Source organism: Epargyreus clarus, unplaced genomic scaffold (assembly GCF_041222505.1).
Source record: "Epargyreus clarus isolate Ecla_fem2 unplaced genomic scaffold, WU_Ecla_fem_2.2 ptg000008l, whole genome shotgun sequence".
Classification (NCBI taxonomy): Eukaryota; Metazoa; Arthropoda; class Insecta; order Lepidoptera; family Hesperiidae; genus Epargyreus; species Epargyreus clarus.
Genome location: NW_027332216.1, coordinates 14,213,525 through 14,235,021, shown reverse-complemented (window position 1 = coordinate 14,235,021; position 21,497 = coordinate 14,213,525). Strand labels below are relative to the sequence as shown.

The 21,497-nt window shown below is 35.7% G+C and overlaps 2 protein-coding genes across 2 annotated transcripts in view; one reads left to right on the top strand and one right to left on the bottom strand.

Moving 5' to 3' along the window:
* Positions 1 to 21,497, bottom strand: part of LOC140744543 (guanylate cyclase 32E-like) — a 90,585-nt gene that overhangs the window by 7,856 nt on the left and 61,232 nt on the right. The window contains exons 13-16 of the mRNA XM_073076173.1: positions 20,684 to 20,981; positions 13,617 to 13,808; positions 5,967 to 6,144; positions 4,656 to 4,796 (exon numbers count right to left, since the gene is read on the bottom strand). Coding sequence (XP_072932274.1) covers positions 4,656 to 4,796; positions 5,967 to 6,144; positions 13,617 to 13,808; positions 20,684 to 20,981 — 809 coding nt within the window. The remainder of the gene's footprint in view (positions 1 to 4,655; positions 4,797 to 5,966; positions 6,145 to 13,616; positions 13,809 to 20,683; positions 20,982 to 21,497) is intronic.
* LOC140744542 (uncharacterized) lies at positions 8,765 to 13,009 on the top strand. The gene is made up of 2 exons (XM_073076172.1): positions 8,765 to 9,101; positions 12,183 to 13,009. Exons 1-2 carry the CDS (start codon positions 8,936 to 8,938, stop codon positions 12,752 to 12,754), a joined length of 738 nt encoding a protein of 245 aa, XP_072932273.1. The 5' UTR covers positions 8,765 to 8,935; the 3' UTR covers positions 12,755 to 13,009.

Here is a 21,497-nt window from a genome sequence, read left to right as displayed (position 1 = left end):
GATCCGCCATGATTACGTGAGTAACCAGAAAGAGACAAAGTATGTTTTTGTCAATGAAAGTGATAAAGACGCAAAATGCATGGTCATAGATCAACAGAACAGAAGTGACATTTTATTGAATCTGACGATGTTCATATGTCGTATGTTATAGTTTAAGATCCCACTGCTTAATTTTTATATTAGTGTGTTTTTAGTCAAAATATAACATTTTATGGTTCATTTTAATAAAATAAAATCGATATATGGGAAATTCTGTATCCTAATCTTTAAATTTCCTTCGATACCTGTGGTAAATAATAAAAAAATATTACCATAAAATTTATATAGGATAGTATACGGTATTTTAAAATTTCTTTAATTGAATAAATATTTCAATCATTAAGGTCGTATTTCTTCCTTAACCTAAACATAATTTAATAAACAATCTTTGTATAGCCAGAAATTAATCCTAAAAAAAACACGGTAAAATTAGAATCTTATATATAAAATTCTCATGTCACAATGTTAGTTACTCTGTACCTACTCCTGCGAAACGGCTTTACTGATTTTCACCAAAATTTATACGCATATTGAGTAAGTCTGAGAATTGGTTACTATCTATTTCTCATATCTCTTAAGTGATAAGGGTTGTTCACCCTTAACATTTTTTTTATTTATATGGCAACACAATGTTTGCTGGGTCAGCTAGTACATTTATAAAATTTACACAACTTTGCAATTAATGGTCGTGTGTAAAATAAAACTGATAATAATAAACATAGATTAGTAAAGATACTTCGCCGCCTTGAAATTGAAATAAGCCACAAACGGTTTAATAGTAAGTTCTTTTTTGAATTCTTAACAAATAAAAACATTTTTAGAGAAAATTTACGAATAAATAACTAATACTGCGTAATTTACATAATAAATAAATAATTATTTCAAATATTTTAGATACATTTTAGCACGGAGACGTGGGAAAACTTTTTACGCAACTATTTCAATTCTCAAAACTGGGTACATTTTCTTGTTAGGAGTGAGTAATATTTACTAATCTATGATAATAAATATAAACAATTTTTAAATCGTATATTTTAAACCAGTCGATACATCTGTATAGATACATTCTTTCAAATTATATTTTTATATAATAATAATTTATTTAGTTAAACTGTACTATAACATTTCTACGTAAACGACATACTAAAACTATTATCGACAGTTTTGGACATTTTTTACCTTCTGTTCCATTATTTCTTTGTCTTTGACAAGCATGCGGATCAATGGGAAACCCACCATACGTCCCGTTTTTACGGGACAGCCCCTTTTTTCGATGCTTCGTGCCGTTGTCTCCGAAATGAACCGTTGCCATTGTCAATTAAGTAACAGTAAATAGTATAATTGTGAAAAAAAACATGGGGTGCTCCATTTATCAGTTTTAATAAAGCGCCCCACATTTTTTGCACAATTATACTATTTACTGTTCCTTAAATGATACCTATATTGAAAATTATTTTCTACTTTTTAGATAATTTTATCATAAAAGCGTGTTTTTTATTATTTTTAACTATATTTTTTCAAGTAAAAAGTATTTGACATAAAAGAATCGATGTCCCGTTTTGACTGAAGTAATCATTGGTCACTATATTCCATGGTCAATATTTACGTTTGCGTACACTTAAACGCAAGGTCAAACACTAGTTGTCTTTTTTTATCACATTGTTCTAATATCTCTGTCCCTTATAGAACATTTGTCTATGTAGTTAAAGGTAAGTAAATTAAAAAACGTGCATGTGTGCTATCAAAGCAGTTTCGCTCAAGTTTTCTCTTAAGTTAGTGGGCGTATAACGTGTCTAGTATAATTTTTTTTTTTTTTTTTTTTTATAATATAAGAGTAGCAGACGAGCATGCAGTCCACCTGATGGTAAGTGGCTACTGCCGCCCATGGACATCTGTAATCAACCCCAGATAGGATTAGATATTCCTACCTGAGGTCGGCCACAGATGCGCCGCTACCCCTGAGGTCTAAGCTGGAACGCCTCGGAAAAGTCTGTCTCCCTTACCACACCCTTCAAACCGGAACACAGCAGCGCTTAACACTGCTGTTATTAGGTAGAAATAGGTGTGGCGGTGGTGCCGCCGGAGTCGAACCACAAAGGGTTCTACCACCTTTGGTAGTCACCTTTGGTAAAATGTCATTGGTTTTATTCTATTAATTCAGAAGAGGGATAACCTCAAATAACAAACTAACACCTGTCTACTGAACCGAAATTACAACAATCATACGTATTTTTTTTAAATATCAAATTATATTAATTAAAAACTAATCTAATTTAGTAGTAGTAGTACCTAGTAGATTAAGTATCTAGTATTAACATAAAAATCATTGTAATTGTCTTACCTTTTGGAGTTTCCAGGCAGTTTAATCAATGTTATATCTGGATGTGTTATTGATGAATTGAAGCAACCAAAAACAGCACAATATAGTCTATAAATTTTCTTCACCATATTATTCTTGAAACGAAAAAATAAACTCCTTAAAAAACCGTCACATCGCGCGCTCGTCACCGTGGCACATGCACGACTGTTCGTGTACCAAGTGAATACTAACCTCCGAGTGTAGTAGTGGCGAGTGTAGGAGTGTAGTTGTGGCCGCGAGTAGGCGTGGCTTGCGTTTCGTGCGTTTGTATGAAGATAAAATATACTGTATATATCCTTATACTGTGGTAATAGTAAATTGCACATATTAGCGGGACGGCACCCGCCTGCTGTCCACTCTCGCCCACGGGTAGATAGCTGCGTTAGTATGTCCTTACGTTACGGAGTAGGTATATTATATGCAAACTAAACCTGCGCGCATCAACTTTAGCGCGGACTAGCAGTTTGGCGCGAACTATACCTACCATCCAACCAACAAGTAGATTGCCTAAGGACACTACACATCTGCTTGATTATTATCGGATTATTTAGACGTTAGAATTGTTTACGGCATAGTTGGTTTTATTTAGTTTTATATTATTAATTATTTAATTCTTTACAATTTTATTTAATTAATTTATGTTATCTTATAAATGCCTAATCATTTTTCAATTTATGAAATATTTTTTCCGGGAATATATGTTAATGAAACGTTAATAAAATTATAAATGTAATAGAAATTAGTACTTAATCAAATAATATTTAAGTGGACTCTGCATTAACATTAATCATCCTAAATTGATCGGTAAGTGGAAACTCTGTCCGAAAATACAGTTAAATAATTTACGACTACCTACTTTTATAATTAGGCCTATCCCAGCTTCATTACACTTATTTAAAGAGTTTATCAAAACTTTAGTATTCGTCGTTATGTTTAAACGTTTAAACTGAGATTCCACGACAGTGTAAATCTGTCATTAAGAGTTGATTCAAAGGCATAGCGTTGGTACTTTACGCTCCGGGAAACACTTTAGGACGAGATAAATTTCCACAAATTACGGTTTTATCGACGCCTAAAGTGTAAAAAAAAGCTTTTAAACTCGTTCTATAATGAATCGTTCATTAAATGACATATTTCCTAAACCTCTATTATTAGTACCTACTTATTAAAATTCTGCGTATTGTTCCGAATTTTTCATACTGTACAGCCTCAAAATAAAGTTTTCTAGAATCTTTTGGATTTCATTATCTATTCGGCAGTCGGCTAGCGCCTCAGTCTGAACGTGGCCTACACCCATGTTACACCAGTAAGCCCGTGTGATTAGGTCGTGATATGGGTTATTTACTCTAACGGAACAACGCATGACACTTTACAAATGGAATTGTATGATGCTAAGAAATGAAAAAGGATTGTCCTCGTAATAAAATCAACGCCACAATACCGACACCAAATAATATGCACATAAATAACAGCATTAACCACCGCAAGTTATTACCATATAGTAACATATTTTCAGACGCATTCTAAGACATTATTTCTCGCCAAATGTCTTGAATCATTATTCTAGGTCAATAGGCAGTAGGTATAGATAGGTTTTGATTCCTTTGTATTCCTTTGACGTATGTCATATCTTTTGATCGCGTTGGCATAGGTTTGATATTTTCACAGCTCATACAAAAGAGAGCGTAGACCCGGATATTTGATATAAAACGCTTTCTACACTTACAGCCCCACACTAGGAATCCCTGCGTCGTGGGTGCTATGGACACACACAGAGACAAATACACAAACGCCCAGATCAAGAAACAGAAATCTAAATTGATCATTCTGTCTGGCCGGGGATCGAACCCAGGACCCTCTGCACGTCAGACCGGTATGGTGACCGCTCCGCCACGCGGGTCCTCAAATAAAATAAATTTAAATATTACCTTTATACCTACGGGCCTGAATAATACCTGTACAAATATATAAATAACTGACTGTAAATTTCGCCAGTTTCCATATAAGAGAATTGTAAATAATTTTAAGACCTTTGGTTAGAATAAGGTATTCTAAGAAATAAAGAAATATGAATATGAATACGTATGCCTAAGAAAAAGGGTCTTGACAGGCAAACATAAAGTGATCCTACTTATGAAACATAACAAAGTGATCCTATATAAGTATGTGGGATCCATTTTATCTTGAGGAACGAAACCCTAAAAAGTTTGGAACTTACTGTAGGAAATCACTGGTTTTAATATTAAAACCATAATACCTTGGTAACATCCTGTTGAGCAAGTCATCCGTCCTCCGTTTCTCCTTCATCAGCTGCTCGGTCCTGGCGTCCACCAAGGCCTCGAGGTTCGAAGCGTACTTCTCCATCATTGTCAGCATATTATCGAAAATGTTCGACTTCCTACGAGTTAAAAAAAATCACATCATATAGCAGCGATAGCCTAGTGGTTAAGAAATTCAGCCTCTTAATCGAGAGGTCCGAGGTTAAAATCCCAGGATCGCAACTCTGATTTATAAAAATTATTTGCGTATTATAAATTATTTATCACTTGCTTAAACGGTGAAGGAAAACATCGTGTAGAAACCTGCATACGTTTTCAAAGGTATGTCAAGTCTACCTATTCGCACTTGACCAGCGCGGTGGACTATGGCTTATACCTTCTCTCTCTGAGAGGAGTCCCGTGCCCAGCAGTGAGACAGTAATAGATTGCTGATGAACAATTTCCGAATTTCGTTACGTTAGCTACCTAGTAAATTCTCAGTTAATGAATAGCTTAGGAACCTTATAAATAATTCTCTTTGCTACGACAAAGGACTTGCCTGTAATGGTATCAACTGTTCCTGTATCCTACTTCCCAATTACCTATTGTCTAAAGGAATCCAATAAATTGGAAATACCCCTTGTATTATTAAACACAATTGATTAACGTTAATCGGAGTGACAATAGGCTCTTCAACCGGGTAGGGTTAATGACATATGACTATCACAAATAAATCAATATTCACCCAAAAGGGTCCACATCTATTACCGCCTAGTAACAGCAGTTACTATGTTGGTGTATGCTTTGTTCTAGTTTGAAGGGAAATATAGTTTAAGGGAAAGACACTTACATGAAGACTCCCAACGTTTCCTACTTAGTCATTCTAGTATCTACCCAACCTCAAGTAGAACTGCAATCCTACCTGGGATTGATTAGTGTTGTTCATGGGTGGTAGTAGCCATTTACCATCAGGTGCACTGTATTCGTTTGGTACATCTACTTTTTCATTTTATGTTATAAGAGTACGGACGAGCATGTAGTCCACCTGATGGTGTGTAGCTACTTCCGCCCTTGGGCATCTGTAATTAACCTCAGATCAGATTAGATTTCTGTTCACAGATGCGCCGCTACCTCTGAGGACTAAGCTGGAACGCCTCGGAAAAGTATGTCTCCCTTACCAAAGCAGAACGCAGCAGCGCTTAACTGTTACTGCTGTTATAAGGTAGAAATAGGTGTGTCGGTGATGCCGCCGGAGTCAAACCATAAAGGGTTCTACCAACTTTTTAAAATAAATACAACAACAAACTTACATGCCAGCGTGCATATCCTTTAGTCGAACGCGCACCAGCTTAACTTCAGGGCGGCGGTCAGGTCGCTCGCTCCAGCACTCGTTCAGCACCGCAATGAGCGAAGGTCTCGTCTTCAGGTTCCCCAGTGGTGGACGAAACAGAACCCCGCCTATCGGTTGACGAACTCGCCCGATGATTTCTAAAAAAGATGATTGTATATTAGACTTTAGATTTCATAGACTACGAAAATAACGATAGGTTTCATCACGCACATAATGTAGAATTGAATCCTATATTGAAGAATGCAAACCCAACGAAATGAAATGGACACGCCATTCTAAGTTCTCATGCAATCTTTTCCGAGGCGTTCCAGCTTAGTCCTTAGGGGTAGCGGCACACTTGTGATCGACCTCAGGTAGGAATATCTAATCCTACTAGGGGTTGATTACAAATGTCCATGGGCGGCAGTAGCCACTTACCATCAGGTATACTGCATGCTCGTCTGCTACTCCTATATTATAAAAAAATCAATAAAAAAATCGTCGCATTTTGTTTACACACGTCTTCAACCCATGACTGTCATTGCTGGACACGGGTATCTTCTCAAAATGTGAGAAGTTTAAGCCACCGCTCTGGCTGTGTGTGAACTGATAGATTTCAAACACCTTTGAGAATATTTTTGAAGGATCTCAGGCGTGAAGGTTTTCCTAACCCTTTAAGCAAGTAATATTTAATTTCTAATACGCGCATAACTTAAAATGAAAGGTGCTTGTCTGAGGCTTACACAAAGGAGAACAATGAATAAACAATCTGGCTAGACATCTGAATTTAATTAGATACCTGCCTACGCATAAATCGAAATCAAACACATAAGCTTAGACTTGTATATTGGCTAAGTCATAGGACGCTGGGAATCAAAATTTAGTAGTTGTCGTTGTTGAGGGTTGTCGGTTGTAGACATTTGTAGAGCAAATAGACCTTTCCTAACTACTCAAATGAATTCCTCGTCAAAAAGTGGGGCAAAACCCCTAAGGGTTCCATTTATGGTCGACAAGCTACTAAAAAGGTATGTAAAACTCTCACTATCTTTTTTAAATTTAATATTCTGAAAGAGATCTTAATAAACAAAACATTTGATATGCAATAACAAACTTAATTTCTTTAGAAAATAAATAATCCTCAGACAAGATCCGCATGGGAATTTTCCCTACTCAATTATATTTGTCGGCCGAGGCAAAATATAATAATGCAATACAGCTAGGAATATTAAATTGTTTGATGCAAAATAAAGCTTATAAGCATCAAAAGATTTGCTGGGTAGTCCCTCGAGGAGATCAATAAGCGATTAAATTCAAGAACAAGAAAAGAAAATTAAGTAGGTATCTGTCCATATTCATTTTACAAGATTCTGTCTGTGTAATACACGGTCCCGCACAGTAACTTCTTTAAGCAGCCACAGTGAAAGATTTACGCTCATTTTTAATAATCAATGTTACTATACAATGTTTTTCTAACCAAACATCGTTTCAATTTTCGGTTTTTGGTAGACGACATGTGAGTAGATTGATTATTAAGAAGGGGTATTGCCCCTTATAGAAAACTAGATACAAGGATCAAATCAAAGTACTTACCTACACTATGATCAAACGCTTAATCCAGAAATGCCGTTTGTGGCGATCGTTGAATCTAAAGCGATAATTCAGATTTAAATCACATAAAAAAATAATATGACCCCCATAAACGCATTAATTGTAATTAATATACAGTACCCTTACCAGGAGTTTTTACGTTTCGACAAATATGACTGTTTTGGTATTTGTTTACGTATTTGCCCATACAAATTCCAATCAGCGCCCCTAGCGAATTGTGTCAGAACTAGGAAATCGTATGGGCCAATACGTAAACAAATACCAAAACAGTCATATTTGTCGAAACGTAAAAACTCCTGGTAAGGGTACAGTACTGTTATTCTATTTAAATTAGAATATGAATTAACACAAATTAAAACTTCATACAATTTTTTTATAATTAAAAAAAATTGTCTAGAATTTTTTCCTCAATGCCCTTTCAAAATTAACAAAATTTATGTTGAATGGCCGTAATGAGGAAAAAATGTTATAAATATAATTATCAAAAACCAACTTGTAAAGACTTAAATGCTTTTGAATCATAAAAATGACTATGTATAAGTACTATTATCTATTTTACTAAAAGTAATTATTTTGGATTTCACAATTACGTGGACAATATAGTAGTATGTAGGAGTACTAGAAATAACATGAGTAGTTTAGGGTAAGCCAAAATGTGCGCAACATCTATATCGGGTCGTCAATATTGAGTCCTCGAATAAAATTATTAACATTCGGTATAAAAATTATAGTAGTCCTTGAAATAATTCGGCGAAAAAAAACGTTGTCTTGAATTTCAAACTTCATAGGATAATTCTCTTTCTAGAGTAAAGTCTTAGTGTGCACAAACTTCCAAATCTTGCCCAAGGCGCAAAATTATAATCTAGCTACAACATAGGTCCTGTCCATGAAACTTTAGTTAGGATCCAAGATTAGTCTTTCCCGTTGACCTAAGAAAATTAGTTCAACTATTAACAATCTGTTTTTGATAGCTATTATAGAAATACTAAACTCTAAAGCAATATCACAGTTGCTAATAGGCTCGCTTACAAGCAAGGCCGAAGTAACCGCAACAAAAACAAAACAAAAACATAGATGTACTCGCTCAAGTAGTTATACCTTTGAGTACAATTACCTCTATGTGACTCAATATAATGCCAACTTACACATCTACATTGTACGTGAGACCTCTTACGAGCGTAGAACGCATGTGCATAACGCAACCAGTTTGAAACGGTCTCAAACCCGTTTCAAATCAGTCGCATTACATCCGCCGCGAGCAAGTCACGTCAGTGAAACCTAACCTTAATCCTTTAATAAATACTTAAAATTTAATTACATAAATGTTTTCAGTACACAAAAATGATGGCCCATGAAACTCGATTGAGTGAACAAGCGAGCAACGTAAAGTTTGTTTACGAAATAAAGAAACGGCCGTGTTTATACAATCCCGATTTGATGACGTACTCTCGCAAAGACATCACGGACCAAGCTTGGGACGACGTTGGCAAAGTAATGAACATGACAGGTAGCGTATCCATTTCATTTATTATCTGTTACTTATTAACAATGCATAGATAAGTAACGAGTTAATAAACAAAACTTGTGTTGTTTCTTTTTGTTACAAACTGGTTTGTAATTCATTCAGCCAGTGTTGATCGTAACTACTGTTTCGTTTCGTTTTTGTCGCTGGTCATACGAGTATGATGAAAGTGTATAGCACTGCCTTGGCGACCTTGAAACTAACATTTCTCGCGATGTAATATTGATTTAGAGTAGACAGCTAAGGTTACCTTGTCATTTAATTATAGGTACATTTTTATCTGTTTTGATCACATATACCTATATTTAGATAGATACCATCTTGTTCTGAATTAAAATAATTAAGATATTATTGTGATTATTAATTGGTATATATATTTTTAATTTTTTCAAGAAAGTACTATGTACGTTTTTAGCCAGGTCTGCCTATCAAAATCATATTAAATACAAAGTAAATGCTAATTAAAATATTTTGTGGCTTACCTAGTACGTTAATTATTATTTTTATAACATTTTTTTAATATATTCAATACAATTAAATTACTTAAAAAAATCACAATCTAGAGTTTGAAAATATTTTAATATATAGAATTAATCATTGGAAATCTTGCAAATACAAGCGACTTTGATGCTTTAGTCTTTCCATGTTTTACTTTCTATAAGCAAGTTATAGGTGTACTATGGGTGTACTACTAAAATAATTTCGTACCTACCTACTCTTATATAACAAATAAAAACCTATATAGATTTGCTATTTGAAAGAGGCAACTGTGTAATTTTTCTTGTGCTGTGAAAGTGAGTGTCTCCTATTATCTCGAGAAGGGTACAATCCATCCACCACTATATTAGCCAAGGGCAATTTCACAACTATTTTTTTTTTAATTATGAAAACTTGCATACATTTAAGTTTTCTTAGAATGTTCTCCTTCGCTAATTGAGGAAAGAATAACTATTTGTAAAGCGAGACTTGTGCTTTAGAACATATGCAAGGCCATGGACTTTAGCGTCCGACGATAAAATACAATCGCCGGTTTCGTCTCACGACAGTTAGCGACCGTCGACGACGATCGTGTGACGCCAGCGATCGCTAGCGACAATAAATGAGGCAAGAGCCGTCGTCCACAATCAGTAGTCAGCGATCTTTGGCGACTGCCGCAAACGTAATAATCGTCAACCACGGTGACCGGCGAGCGACAGATCTAAAGCATCCTTATATCTATAACAAACCTAATCGAACTTTGTTCAAACACAACGCGGAAAAATAAGCCTTCTCCCGCCATTAGCAAGGCAATACCAATCGCGGATGATCCTCTGGAATAATGATTAATCACGAAACTGATTATCAAAAACGGCTGCGTAGATAAACCGGTCAATAAACAAACAAGTGCAAATTGAATTTCACCAAACCAGATTAACATTTAAGGAAGAGCACGATTTCTAACAAGATTTTTTATCTTCGTTCCTTCACGATTTCCTACATATTCCTTCTTTAATATAGGTACCTAGTATCCCAAATTAGAAAAGAATTTAGACGATAAGTACCTACCTAACATATTCACCCGTATGTAAAGATTGTGTATATTAATAAACAATATGTCTCTCGTAGACGGAAATAGTAATATTTCGATATTTGGTAAGCTAAATATAGGATAGATTGATTTACTGATGACGGATGTTTACTCAACAATAAATAGACATAATGTGTCTACTCCCGAGCACTAAATTAGAACACGTTTGCAATATGAAGGACAATTTCCTTAGCACTGAAACAATAGTTTTATCTTCGTACCGTTCAAATATTTCAGTGATAGCCGCAGCACTTCGTAGTTGCCGCTACCCCAGAGGACTAAGCTGGAACGCCTCGGAAAAGTATGTCTCCCTTACCACACCCGTCAAAACGTAACACAGCAGCGCCTAACACTGCTGGTATTAGGCAGAAATAGGTGTGGCGGTGGTGCCGCCAGAGTCGAACCACAAAGGGTTCTACCACCTTCAAATTATTCAAATTATTTGTTTAAAACAACAACAATATGTCAATAATAACTACTATTATAGTAGTATGTTTTTGTTTTTTAATTTCCTGTATAAACGGTATATAGGCCATTTATTAATATAGAAAATGTTAGCTCTATGAACCATACATCGTTATTATTGTTCGTTCAATTATAATTAATAAACATTATAATTCAATTATAATTAATAATATTAATAAACAATATGTCTCTCGTAGACGGAAATAGTAATATTTCGATATTTGGTAAGCTAAATATAGGATAGATTGATTTACTGATGACGGATGTTTACTCAACAATAAATAGACATAATGTGTCTACTCCCGAGCACTAAATTAGAACACGTTTGCAATATGAAGGACAATTTCCTTAGCACTGAAACAATAGTTTTATCTTCGTACCGTTCAAATATTTCAGTGATAGCCGCAGCACTTCGTAGTTGCCGCTACCCCAGAGGACTAAGCTGGAACGCCTCGGAAAAGTATGTCTCCCTTACCACACCCGTCAAAACGTAACACAGCAGCGCCTAACACTGCTGGTATTAGGCAGAAATAGGTGTGGCGGTGGTGCCGCCAGAGTCGAACCACAAAGGGTTCTACCACCTTCAAATTATTCAAATTATTTGTTTAAAACAACAACAATATGTCAATAATAACTACTATTATAGTAGTATGTTTTTGTTTTTTAATTTCCTGTATAAACGGTATATAGGCCATTTATTAATATAGAAAATGTTAGCTCTATGAACCATACATCGTTATTATTGTTCGTTCAATAGGAATAAAAATAATGAAACACGTGCCGACCGTACTTGACATTGTAACAAAGCAACAATTTATTCCACATAATTTATTCACGACTCTCTGATCGAGGACCTAAAGAATTCTGAATGAAATAATTAAAATGCTATTTCAATTTGTATGTTGAAGTCTTATAAATGCCTTAATTAGTTTGGCTCAATATCTGGTCTGTAGAAACTCAACCAAATTAATGAACTCAATTACAGTTAATGCCTAATTTATTTAAATTAATAATATTAATTTATTTTATTACAGGTAGCGCGTGTAAGGAGAAATGGAGAAATTTGCGAATAGTGTACATGAGACACATGAAGTCTAGCCGTTACAGCGGCACAGGCCGGCGTAAGAGACGGTACTATCTCTCGGACGCCATGCAATTCCTTCTACCCTTCATAAAAATAACACCACCGGTGCCTCCAAAAATCGTCACCCCTGAAGACGCTGAGAAGAAGGAAAAAACCTTTTACGACGCATACAGATTTAACAAGGAAGACGACCAGTCAGAGGACACAATACCAGAAGCCTGGAAGGTCCCAGAAGTGAAGATCGAAACGGACGACGATCAAAGCAACGACACGAATCAAGACTCCGAAGGGAATTCGTCGAGGAAAAGATCGATACAAGAAATCGAATACAATTATCTAATCGACGCCGAACGACTCGACCGCTCCACGTCATGCCTCTCGAACACGAACGATCCGGTCAGATCGTTCTTGGTCAGCCTCGTTCCTGAACTGAACGAAATGAACGCATCACAATTCAAAAGTTTCAAGAGAAGAGTTCTTGCGTTAATCGATGACATAACAGAGGAAAGTGAAAAAGTTTAGTCTTTTCTGTGTTATAGGTACGCAAGCCTTTTTAGAATATCAGCATTGTACTCATTCATTGCAAAATTAATTAATTAAAAAAGTACGAACTGTTTCAGTTACAGTACAGTTACAGAATTTTTAAGCACAGGCTTGAAAATTCTAATGAAATTAAAAGTTTCATACGTCCAACACAAGTATAGTAATTTTATAATTAACAATAAACAATTTGTTACTTAATAAAAAAATAAACTACAAATTTAGAAATCAGTAAAATTATCTCTTTCATTTAGCACCATTACTTTAGTTTAAAACGCAAATTTATTTTAATTTACGCACGAAAATTATTTTAATTTTAACAATAACAAAAAAAGTACTGATACATTTTCAAATTACTAAATTTCTACAGAGTAAAAATTAATTTACATTTTCAATCATAGAGCGTGTCGCGTGCTGGCAGACATAATATTTTCCTATAGCTACAATGCATATTAAAGTAACAAAACCACAAGTCGTGCCAAATATTGTACAGAAAAATATGATTTTCATGTCTTTTTTTTGGAATATAGGAGTATGCAATTCACCTGACAGTAAGCGGCTACTGCCAAACATTGGTATGTAGATAATCAACTCCAGATAGAATTAAATTTCTACCTGAGATCAGCCACAGATGCGCCGGTACTCCTCAGGACTAAGCAGCGATGCCTCGAAAAAGTATGTCTCCCTTACCACATCCTTCAAATTAGAACACAACAGCGCTTAAGACTGTTATTGTTAAGCAGAAATAGGTGTGGCAGTGGTGCCGGCGGAGTCTTCCCAAAGAGGATTCTACTCTATGAGTTTAATGTCTATATGTCTAATATGTGTTATGTTAGTTACTTACCGTCATTTGTCAAATTAGTGTCGCCCCAAGGTCCATTTCTTCCGAGTATTTCGTATAAGATGATCCCGAAGGAGTACACGTCGCCCTTCTGAGTCCCTCGCGGAGGTGGATTGGGATCCCGCAGGAGTTCAGGAGCACGCCAGAGCATGCGGCGTTCCGAGCGTAGAGCGTCTTCTGTGACAACGCACCCACCTTTGACAAAAAAGTATTTTAATTGAACTCAATTTTAAATTTCTTACTCCAACTTGATTTTATAGACACATACATAAATATTACATACACTTACACACAAAAACATAAACTACCATACCCAAAACCATTACAAATTCAAAAGACTTGGATTTATATTTTCTACATCTTGCCAAAATGCGTTAGCATTTTTTATTTTACTTTTGTAATTTGTAAATTACCCTTAAAAAAAAGGTTTCGAAATGAATGAATAACTAAAGACATTTTAAATTTTATATCGAAGTCATTCGAAGTCGTCTTTTTAACAAGTTAATGATATTCATCCGAAAGCTACAACTCAAGGACCATTAAGCTACAAATGTAATCAACTCCAATAAAATTTAATTATTTCGATGTGAACATCGCATCTTTTTTTTTATATTTTTTTTATTTTGTTTTTTATAGTTTAACCTAACGATTAAGCAGACGTGCTACCTGATGGAAAGTAGTCAACGTCACCTATGGACATTTGCAACACCAGAGGAGTCGCCAATGCATCGCCGGCTTTGTATGAGAGCTCTTTTTGCACCTTTTTTGAAGAGCCCCATGTTATAGCGCTCCGGGAATACCTCGAGAGGAAGCTCATTCCACATCTTACACGTCCGCGGCAAGAACGTCCGTGCAAACCGAACCGTGGAGGACCGCCACGAGTCCAGTTGATGTGGATGGAACTTCATCCTTCGGCGAGTGGTGCGATGGAGGAATGGTGACGTAGGCACCAGGTCAAATAGTTCCTCGGAACACCCACCATTGTAAAGGCGGTAGAACACACAGAGGGAACCTATATCCCTCCGCAAACTCAAAGGTTCTAACCGATCGGAGATCACTGGGTCGTTGACGATTCGGACCGCGCGTTTCAGCACGGAGTCAAGTGGGTTAAGTTGGTGTTGGGGCGCCCCTGCCCAGAGATGCGAGCAGTACTCCATGTGGGGTCTCACTTGCGCCTTATAAAGCAGAAGGAGTTGCCCCGCGCTGAAGTACCGCTTCGCTCTGTTCAAGACGCCCAGTTTTCTTGATGCCAACTTGGCCTTAACGTCCAAATGACCCCGGTATTGCACGTCACACGATATGTCAACTCCCAGGATCCCCACACTTTTACCAATGGTGAGCGGGATACCTTGGAACCGTGGCGCTATGACGAATGGCGTTTTTTTAGCGGTAAACGCGCAGACTTGAGCGCCTACATTTTGTTTCAATTTTTCTAAAGGTTTTTATAGTAAAAGAACATGTAACTGCCGTCCATGAATATTTTCAACCAACTTCACATAGAAGAAGCGTTCTTGATTTGAAGTAGATCATGTAGCAATTCCTGAGAAATAAAGTGATCGCCTTAAATGCGTTTAGACAAAATATGTAAATTTAGACTATTGACATCTAATATTGACATTGAAACACATTTAGCAAAGGGCATCTTCCGCCAAGGTGATCACAGAGAGTGGTCGTGCTCCGACAGTTTTAGTTCGGTGCTTGTATATATGCAAGATGTTGAGAATACGTCTATAGTGTAATTAAGAAACTTACACACACACACACACACACAAATACATAGAAAAGTTATTGAAGTATGTAATCCTCATTAACACTTAAGTACATTATTTACTCAGTAGTATATATAGGTACACGTTGAACGCAAATAGCATAAGAGGTTCTATATGCTAATTAGTTAATAAGCGTAATTCGAGATAATAGGCAACGATGTTAAATTAATTAGCTTGATTAAGCTTTACAAATTACACCGATTACTTAATTGAAATAGAAGCCCACATCAAAATCAACAACATAATTAATATATTTGTATGGCGTTAACCAAATACTTTGTTTAATCCGATTTTCGTTCTTCAATTATAGAAAGAACGAGCTTTTGCCCGTGGCTTCGCTCGCGTTACGAAGTAATATTTTCATCTCCTATTTTATCCCCTTGGGGGTAGAATTGATCAAAATCCTTTCTTAGCGGATGCCTACGTCATAACATCTACCTTCATGCCAAATTTCAGCCCGATCCGTCCTGTGGTTTGGGCTGTGCGTTGATAGATCACTATGTCTGTCAGTCACCTTTGAGTTATATATATTTAGATAAATTTTGGTATCAACAAACTCTATAAGTCATTATATTTATACATTACAACTCCTATCTAACCTCGTTAAGGTATATTCCCCAGAAATCCTCTAAGTACATACCTACTTCTTAGTTATGTACGTCCTATCTTATTAAGAAGGTAATTATGGTATTAGTAAGGATAATAGATTAAGCAAAAATATATAAAATCGTGATGACCATAACCTACTGTTTATGTATGTATGTAAAACACATACACTATTTAAAAAAATGTGAGCCGTCACGGGACGCCTGGCAGATGTGAAACATCTACATTATTTTGTAAAAGTAGGTAATATGCAGAAAAAAACATATTAATTTTTTAATGTTCATATTTATAACAAATAAGAAAAAACTTTCGTGCGCTGCACGCCATCAGCTGATTTTGAAATACAATTCTGTCAGTCTTAATAAATTTATTCTCTGAGAAGAATGACATTAAAATTAATTAATAATTTAAAAACATTGTATGCAATGATTTTTATGTGAATTTTAATCTACCAAGATAGTAGATTTTACATTTGCTGGCGCTCAAAACACACCAAATATACGCGTGCTTAATGCACAGATAAATGCATACTTTAATTATAAAAAAATAATTAACTTACTGATGACTTGATGGTGTGTCATAGTGTGATTTTGCTTTCTTTGCAGAAGGCTGATCACTTTCACTCTCTAAATTATCACGGTCAGACATTTTATTATCAGAAAAATAAGCGGGCAATACTTAAAACATACAAAATACGTCAAGTGGTGTAAAACGAGTTAAAACGACTCCAGTCGCTCTCGCGCGGCGTAGTAATACACACGAATGTCACTGAACACGTTAAACGTCATTATTTTGAATTTTAAGCCTCAAAATGCCTTCTTGTGCAATGCATAAATGCAAAAATTATACTCGAAAAAGAAACAAGATTCATGGAATCACCTATCACACGTAAATGAAGAGAAATTATTAAATTTTGTTTATTTTTCGTGTTCGATCCGCCATGATTACATGAGTAACCAGAAAGAGACAAAGTATGTTTTTGTCAATGAAAGTGATAAAGACGCAAAATGCATGGTCATGCATTCATTGACAAAAACTTTCATTGGTGAATTGAACTGTCATAGATCAATGAAAAAATTTTCATTGATCTATGACCATAGATCAACAGAACAGAAGTGACATTTTATTGAAGCTCACGATGTTCATACGTGTATGTTATAGTTTAAGATCCCACTGCTTAATTTTTATATTAGTGTGTTTTAGTCAAAATATAACTTTTTATAGTTTATTTTAATAAAATAAAATCGATATATGGGAAATTCTGTATCCTAATCTCTAAATTTTCTTCGATATCTGTGGTAAATAATAAAAAATATTACCATAAAATTTATATAGGATAGTATACGGTATTTTAAAATTTCTTTAATTGAATAAATTAACCTAAACATAATTTAATAAACAATCTTTGTATAGCCAGAAATTAATCCTCAAAAAGACCACGGTAAGATTATATAAAATTCGCATGTCACGATGTTAGTTACTGTACTCCTGCGAAACGCTCTTACTGATTTTCATCAAAATTTATATGCATATTCAGTAAGTCTGAGAATTGGCTACTATCTATCTATTTTTCATATCTCTTAAGTGATAAGGGTTGTTCACCCTTAACATTTTTTTTATTTATATGGCAACACAATGTTTGCTGGGTCAGCTAGTACATTTATAAAATGTACACAACTTTGCAATTAATGGTCGTGTGTAAAATAAAACTGAAAATAATAAACATAAATTAGTAAAGATACTTCGCCGCCTTGAAATTGAATGAAGCCACAAACGGCTTATTAGTAAGTTTTTTTTAAATTCTTGACAAATAAAAACATTTTTAGAGAAAATTTATAAATAAATAACTAATACTGCGTAATTTACATAATAGATAAATAATTATTTCAAATATTTTAGGGACATTTTAGCACGGAGACGTGGCAAAACTTTTTTACGCAACTATTTCAATTCTCAAAACTGGGTACATTTTCTTGTTAGGAGTGAGTAATCTTTACTAATATACGATAATAAATATAAACAATTTTTAAATCGTATATTTTAAACCAGTCGATACATCTGTATAGATACATTCTTTCATCAAATTATATATTTATATAATAATAATTTATTTAGTTAAACTGTACTATAACATTTCTACGTAAACGATGTACTAAAACTATTATCGACAGTTCTGGACATTTTTTACCTTCTGTTCCATTATTTCATTGTCTTTGACAAGCATGAGTATCAATGAGAAATATACGTCCATACGTCCCGTTTTTAACGGGACAGTCCCTTTTTTCGATGCTTCGTGCCGTTGTCTCCGAAATGAACCGTTGCCATTGTCAATTAAGTAACAGTAAATATTATAATTGTGAAAAAAACATGGGGTGCTCCATTTATCAGTTTTCATAAAGCGCCCCACATTTTTTGCACAATTATACTATTTACTTTTCCTTAAATGATTCCTAGATTGAAAATTATTTTCTACTTTTTAGTTAATTTTATCATAAAAGCGTGTTTTTTATTATTTCTAACTATATTTTTTCAAGTAAAAAGTATTTGACATAAAAAAATCGATGTCCCGTTTTGACTGAAGTAATCATTGGTCACTATATTCCATGGTCAATATTTACGTTTGCGTACACTTGAAACGCAAGGTCAAACACTAGTTGTCTTTTTTTATCACATTGTTCTAATAGCTCTGTCCCTTATAGAACATTTGTCTATGTAGTTAAAGGTAATCGTCGCCACGCCAGAAATCTTTTTTACGTGCGGCTATAGATGTTTCACATCAAAAGTTTCGCATGTTGCAAATTATTGTCACAGTGGCTTCTGGGGTAAGATACAACATAACCTAAGTACGGTACTCCAAAAATCTATAGACAAAATCCATCGAGCTGTTTGGGTCCCATTCCTATCACGGAACTCCTCTCGTTGGAAGAGCATAGTCCACCGTGCTGACCAAGTGCGAATTAGGAGACTTCATACACATAAGGGAACGTTTTCCAAGAACTCTCCGGCGGCCAGATTTCCTCACGATATTTACCTTCGCTGTTTGAACAAATGAATTTTAATTTCATCATATGCACAACTTTGGACCGTGGCTGCCCGATTGAGAGGTCGACTGTCTAACCACTATCACGGTTCCAATATCATCATACATACATCATCCTCACATAAACACATACAAAAACAACCTCTTGAGGCAAATGGTACGAAGTGACTGAGTATCAAAACTTAGTACCAATTTTTGGCGTCTACTCTATGTTTATTAATTTTAAGTTGTCAATCTAGGTTAAAAGCGAACTTAACGACTTACAAACGAATACATTTTGGCAGTCGTAAAATCTAAAACAATATTATTATTAACAGAAATTATTGGCAAAAAACTCAAGGATTTTCTGGTGGATCTATTTTCTTGACGTTGTTATGCGCAAAACAGTATTGAAAAAATCTCGGCATTCTCGACATTTTACAATACTATACTTCCGCCTCTTATACTTCATTTAAAAACATTGTGTTTATATATGTATGTCATATGAAATTTAACTAAAAAACTAGCCTGAAGCCATCTTATAGTAAGTGATCACTATAGTCCACAGACATCTGAAACCTGCTCCATACGGAACTGCCTCTACCTGAACCTGATCATAGATACATTGCTATCCCTGAGAACTAAGATGGGTGCCTTATATGAAAGTCAGCCGTCACCTCATTCGGCGTCTCTCACTTTTTTTTTATAACATAAGAGTAGCAGACGAGCATGAAGTCCACCTGATGGTAAGTGGCTACTGCCGCCCATGGACATCCGTAATCAACCCCAGATAGGATTAGATATTCTTACCTGAGGTTGGCCACAGATGCGCCGCTACCCCTGAGGACTAAGCTGGAACGCCTCGGAAAAGTCTGTCTCCCTTACCACACCCTTCAAAACGGAACACAGCAACGCCTAACACTGCTGTTATTAGGTAGAAATAGGTGTGGCGGTGGTGCCGCCGGAGTCGAACCACAAAGGGTTCTACCACCTTCAAAACTCACCACACACATCATCCCACCTTACTTCATTTCACCCCATCTTACTTCCCCCGTCGGCACCCCAATTCGCCATATGTCACCCCACAAAAAGACAAATTGGGTTCAAATGAATTTGATGAATAAATCGTTTTGCGAATGATTAAAGATAGTTTTATTTGCGGTTTATCGCTTATCGGAAAGCGATATCTAAATTAGTTGAAAACTTACGCCATTAATCTTGATTTAATACACTACGAGTAGGTACGTCTAACTTGATCTATTAAACAGATTAACAGTAGCATAGTTCGCACTTAAATGTTTTGATCAAAGAAAATATATTAAATAAATAAAAGCAAATATGCATTTATCTGATCATAAGTGATCACTGTTACCAATATATTTCCCTAAACAATTTAAGTAGTTTTCAAAATGTTGTCAACGCTTTGCTACCCTGAGTGCCAGCATCGCAACGAGGGCCCTGTTTTGCTGACCACATATGAAAAATAAATTAAGTCGTCAACATTTTTAAGCCCGAGGGCACAACATCCAAATCGGGCCAGAGGCACATATTTCACATATCAAAACACAAACGTTTAAAACTTCTGTTATAAAAAGTCAAAGGTTAAAAGGTTCTAACTTTTAACTCACCAACGCTGTGAAAAAAGTTGAAAACAATAAATTACACAACTCGCTTACTTTTCAACGTATGTAGCCCATAATCGGTGATCTGCAGCACCCAGCGTCTGTCGACCAGGCAGTTGCTAGACGTGAGGTTCCCGTGGGAGATGAGGTCGGAGTCGTGGAGGTACGTGAGGCCGCGCAGCAGGTCCGCCACCAGGCTCGCCACGAACATGTCGTCGAGGTGGAGGTCCCGGTCAGCGAGGACCGTTGCCAATGACCCTCGAGAGCAATAGGCCATCACGATGCAAGCCATGCCGGTGTCGTCGCAGACCCCAACGAATGGGGTCAGGTTCTCGTGACGAAGTTCCCGCATCTAGTTTAAAACACATATTTTTATTAAAGCAACAAACAATCTGTTTACTTGATCGTTAGGGATTACTGCCGTACGAGCATAAGTGATCAATCCCAAATAATCAGTCCTACATATAGTAAATTCTTATAAAACTCTATCCAACCTTCTATTAATTAAACAATATGTCTAAATGTCCGCAGGTTATACTACAATTGTTATATAAAATCGAAGTAGCAGACAGGTCAGCAGTCCACTAGATGGTAAGTGGTCAATGCCGCCTTTGATCAATCAAAAGAACGATGTATGGAACGGGGTTTCTACTTTCGACCACAGACATCATCATACATGAAGTCAGCTGGCGTCATATTCATATTCATTTATTTGCTTTTAAATGTGGTACAACTGGGTTGGTAGGAAATAAAAGTAAAAGTTAATAATTTTTGTCAGCTTCAAATAAGCATGCAAAATTTTAGATTTTATCTTCTTCGTCGACATTTCGTCATCATCTTCACCGTTCACGGAAACCTAGAACTGTTT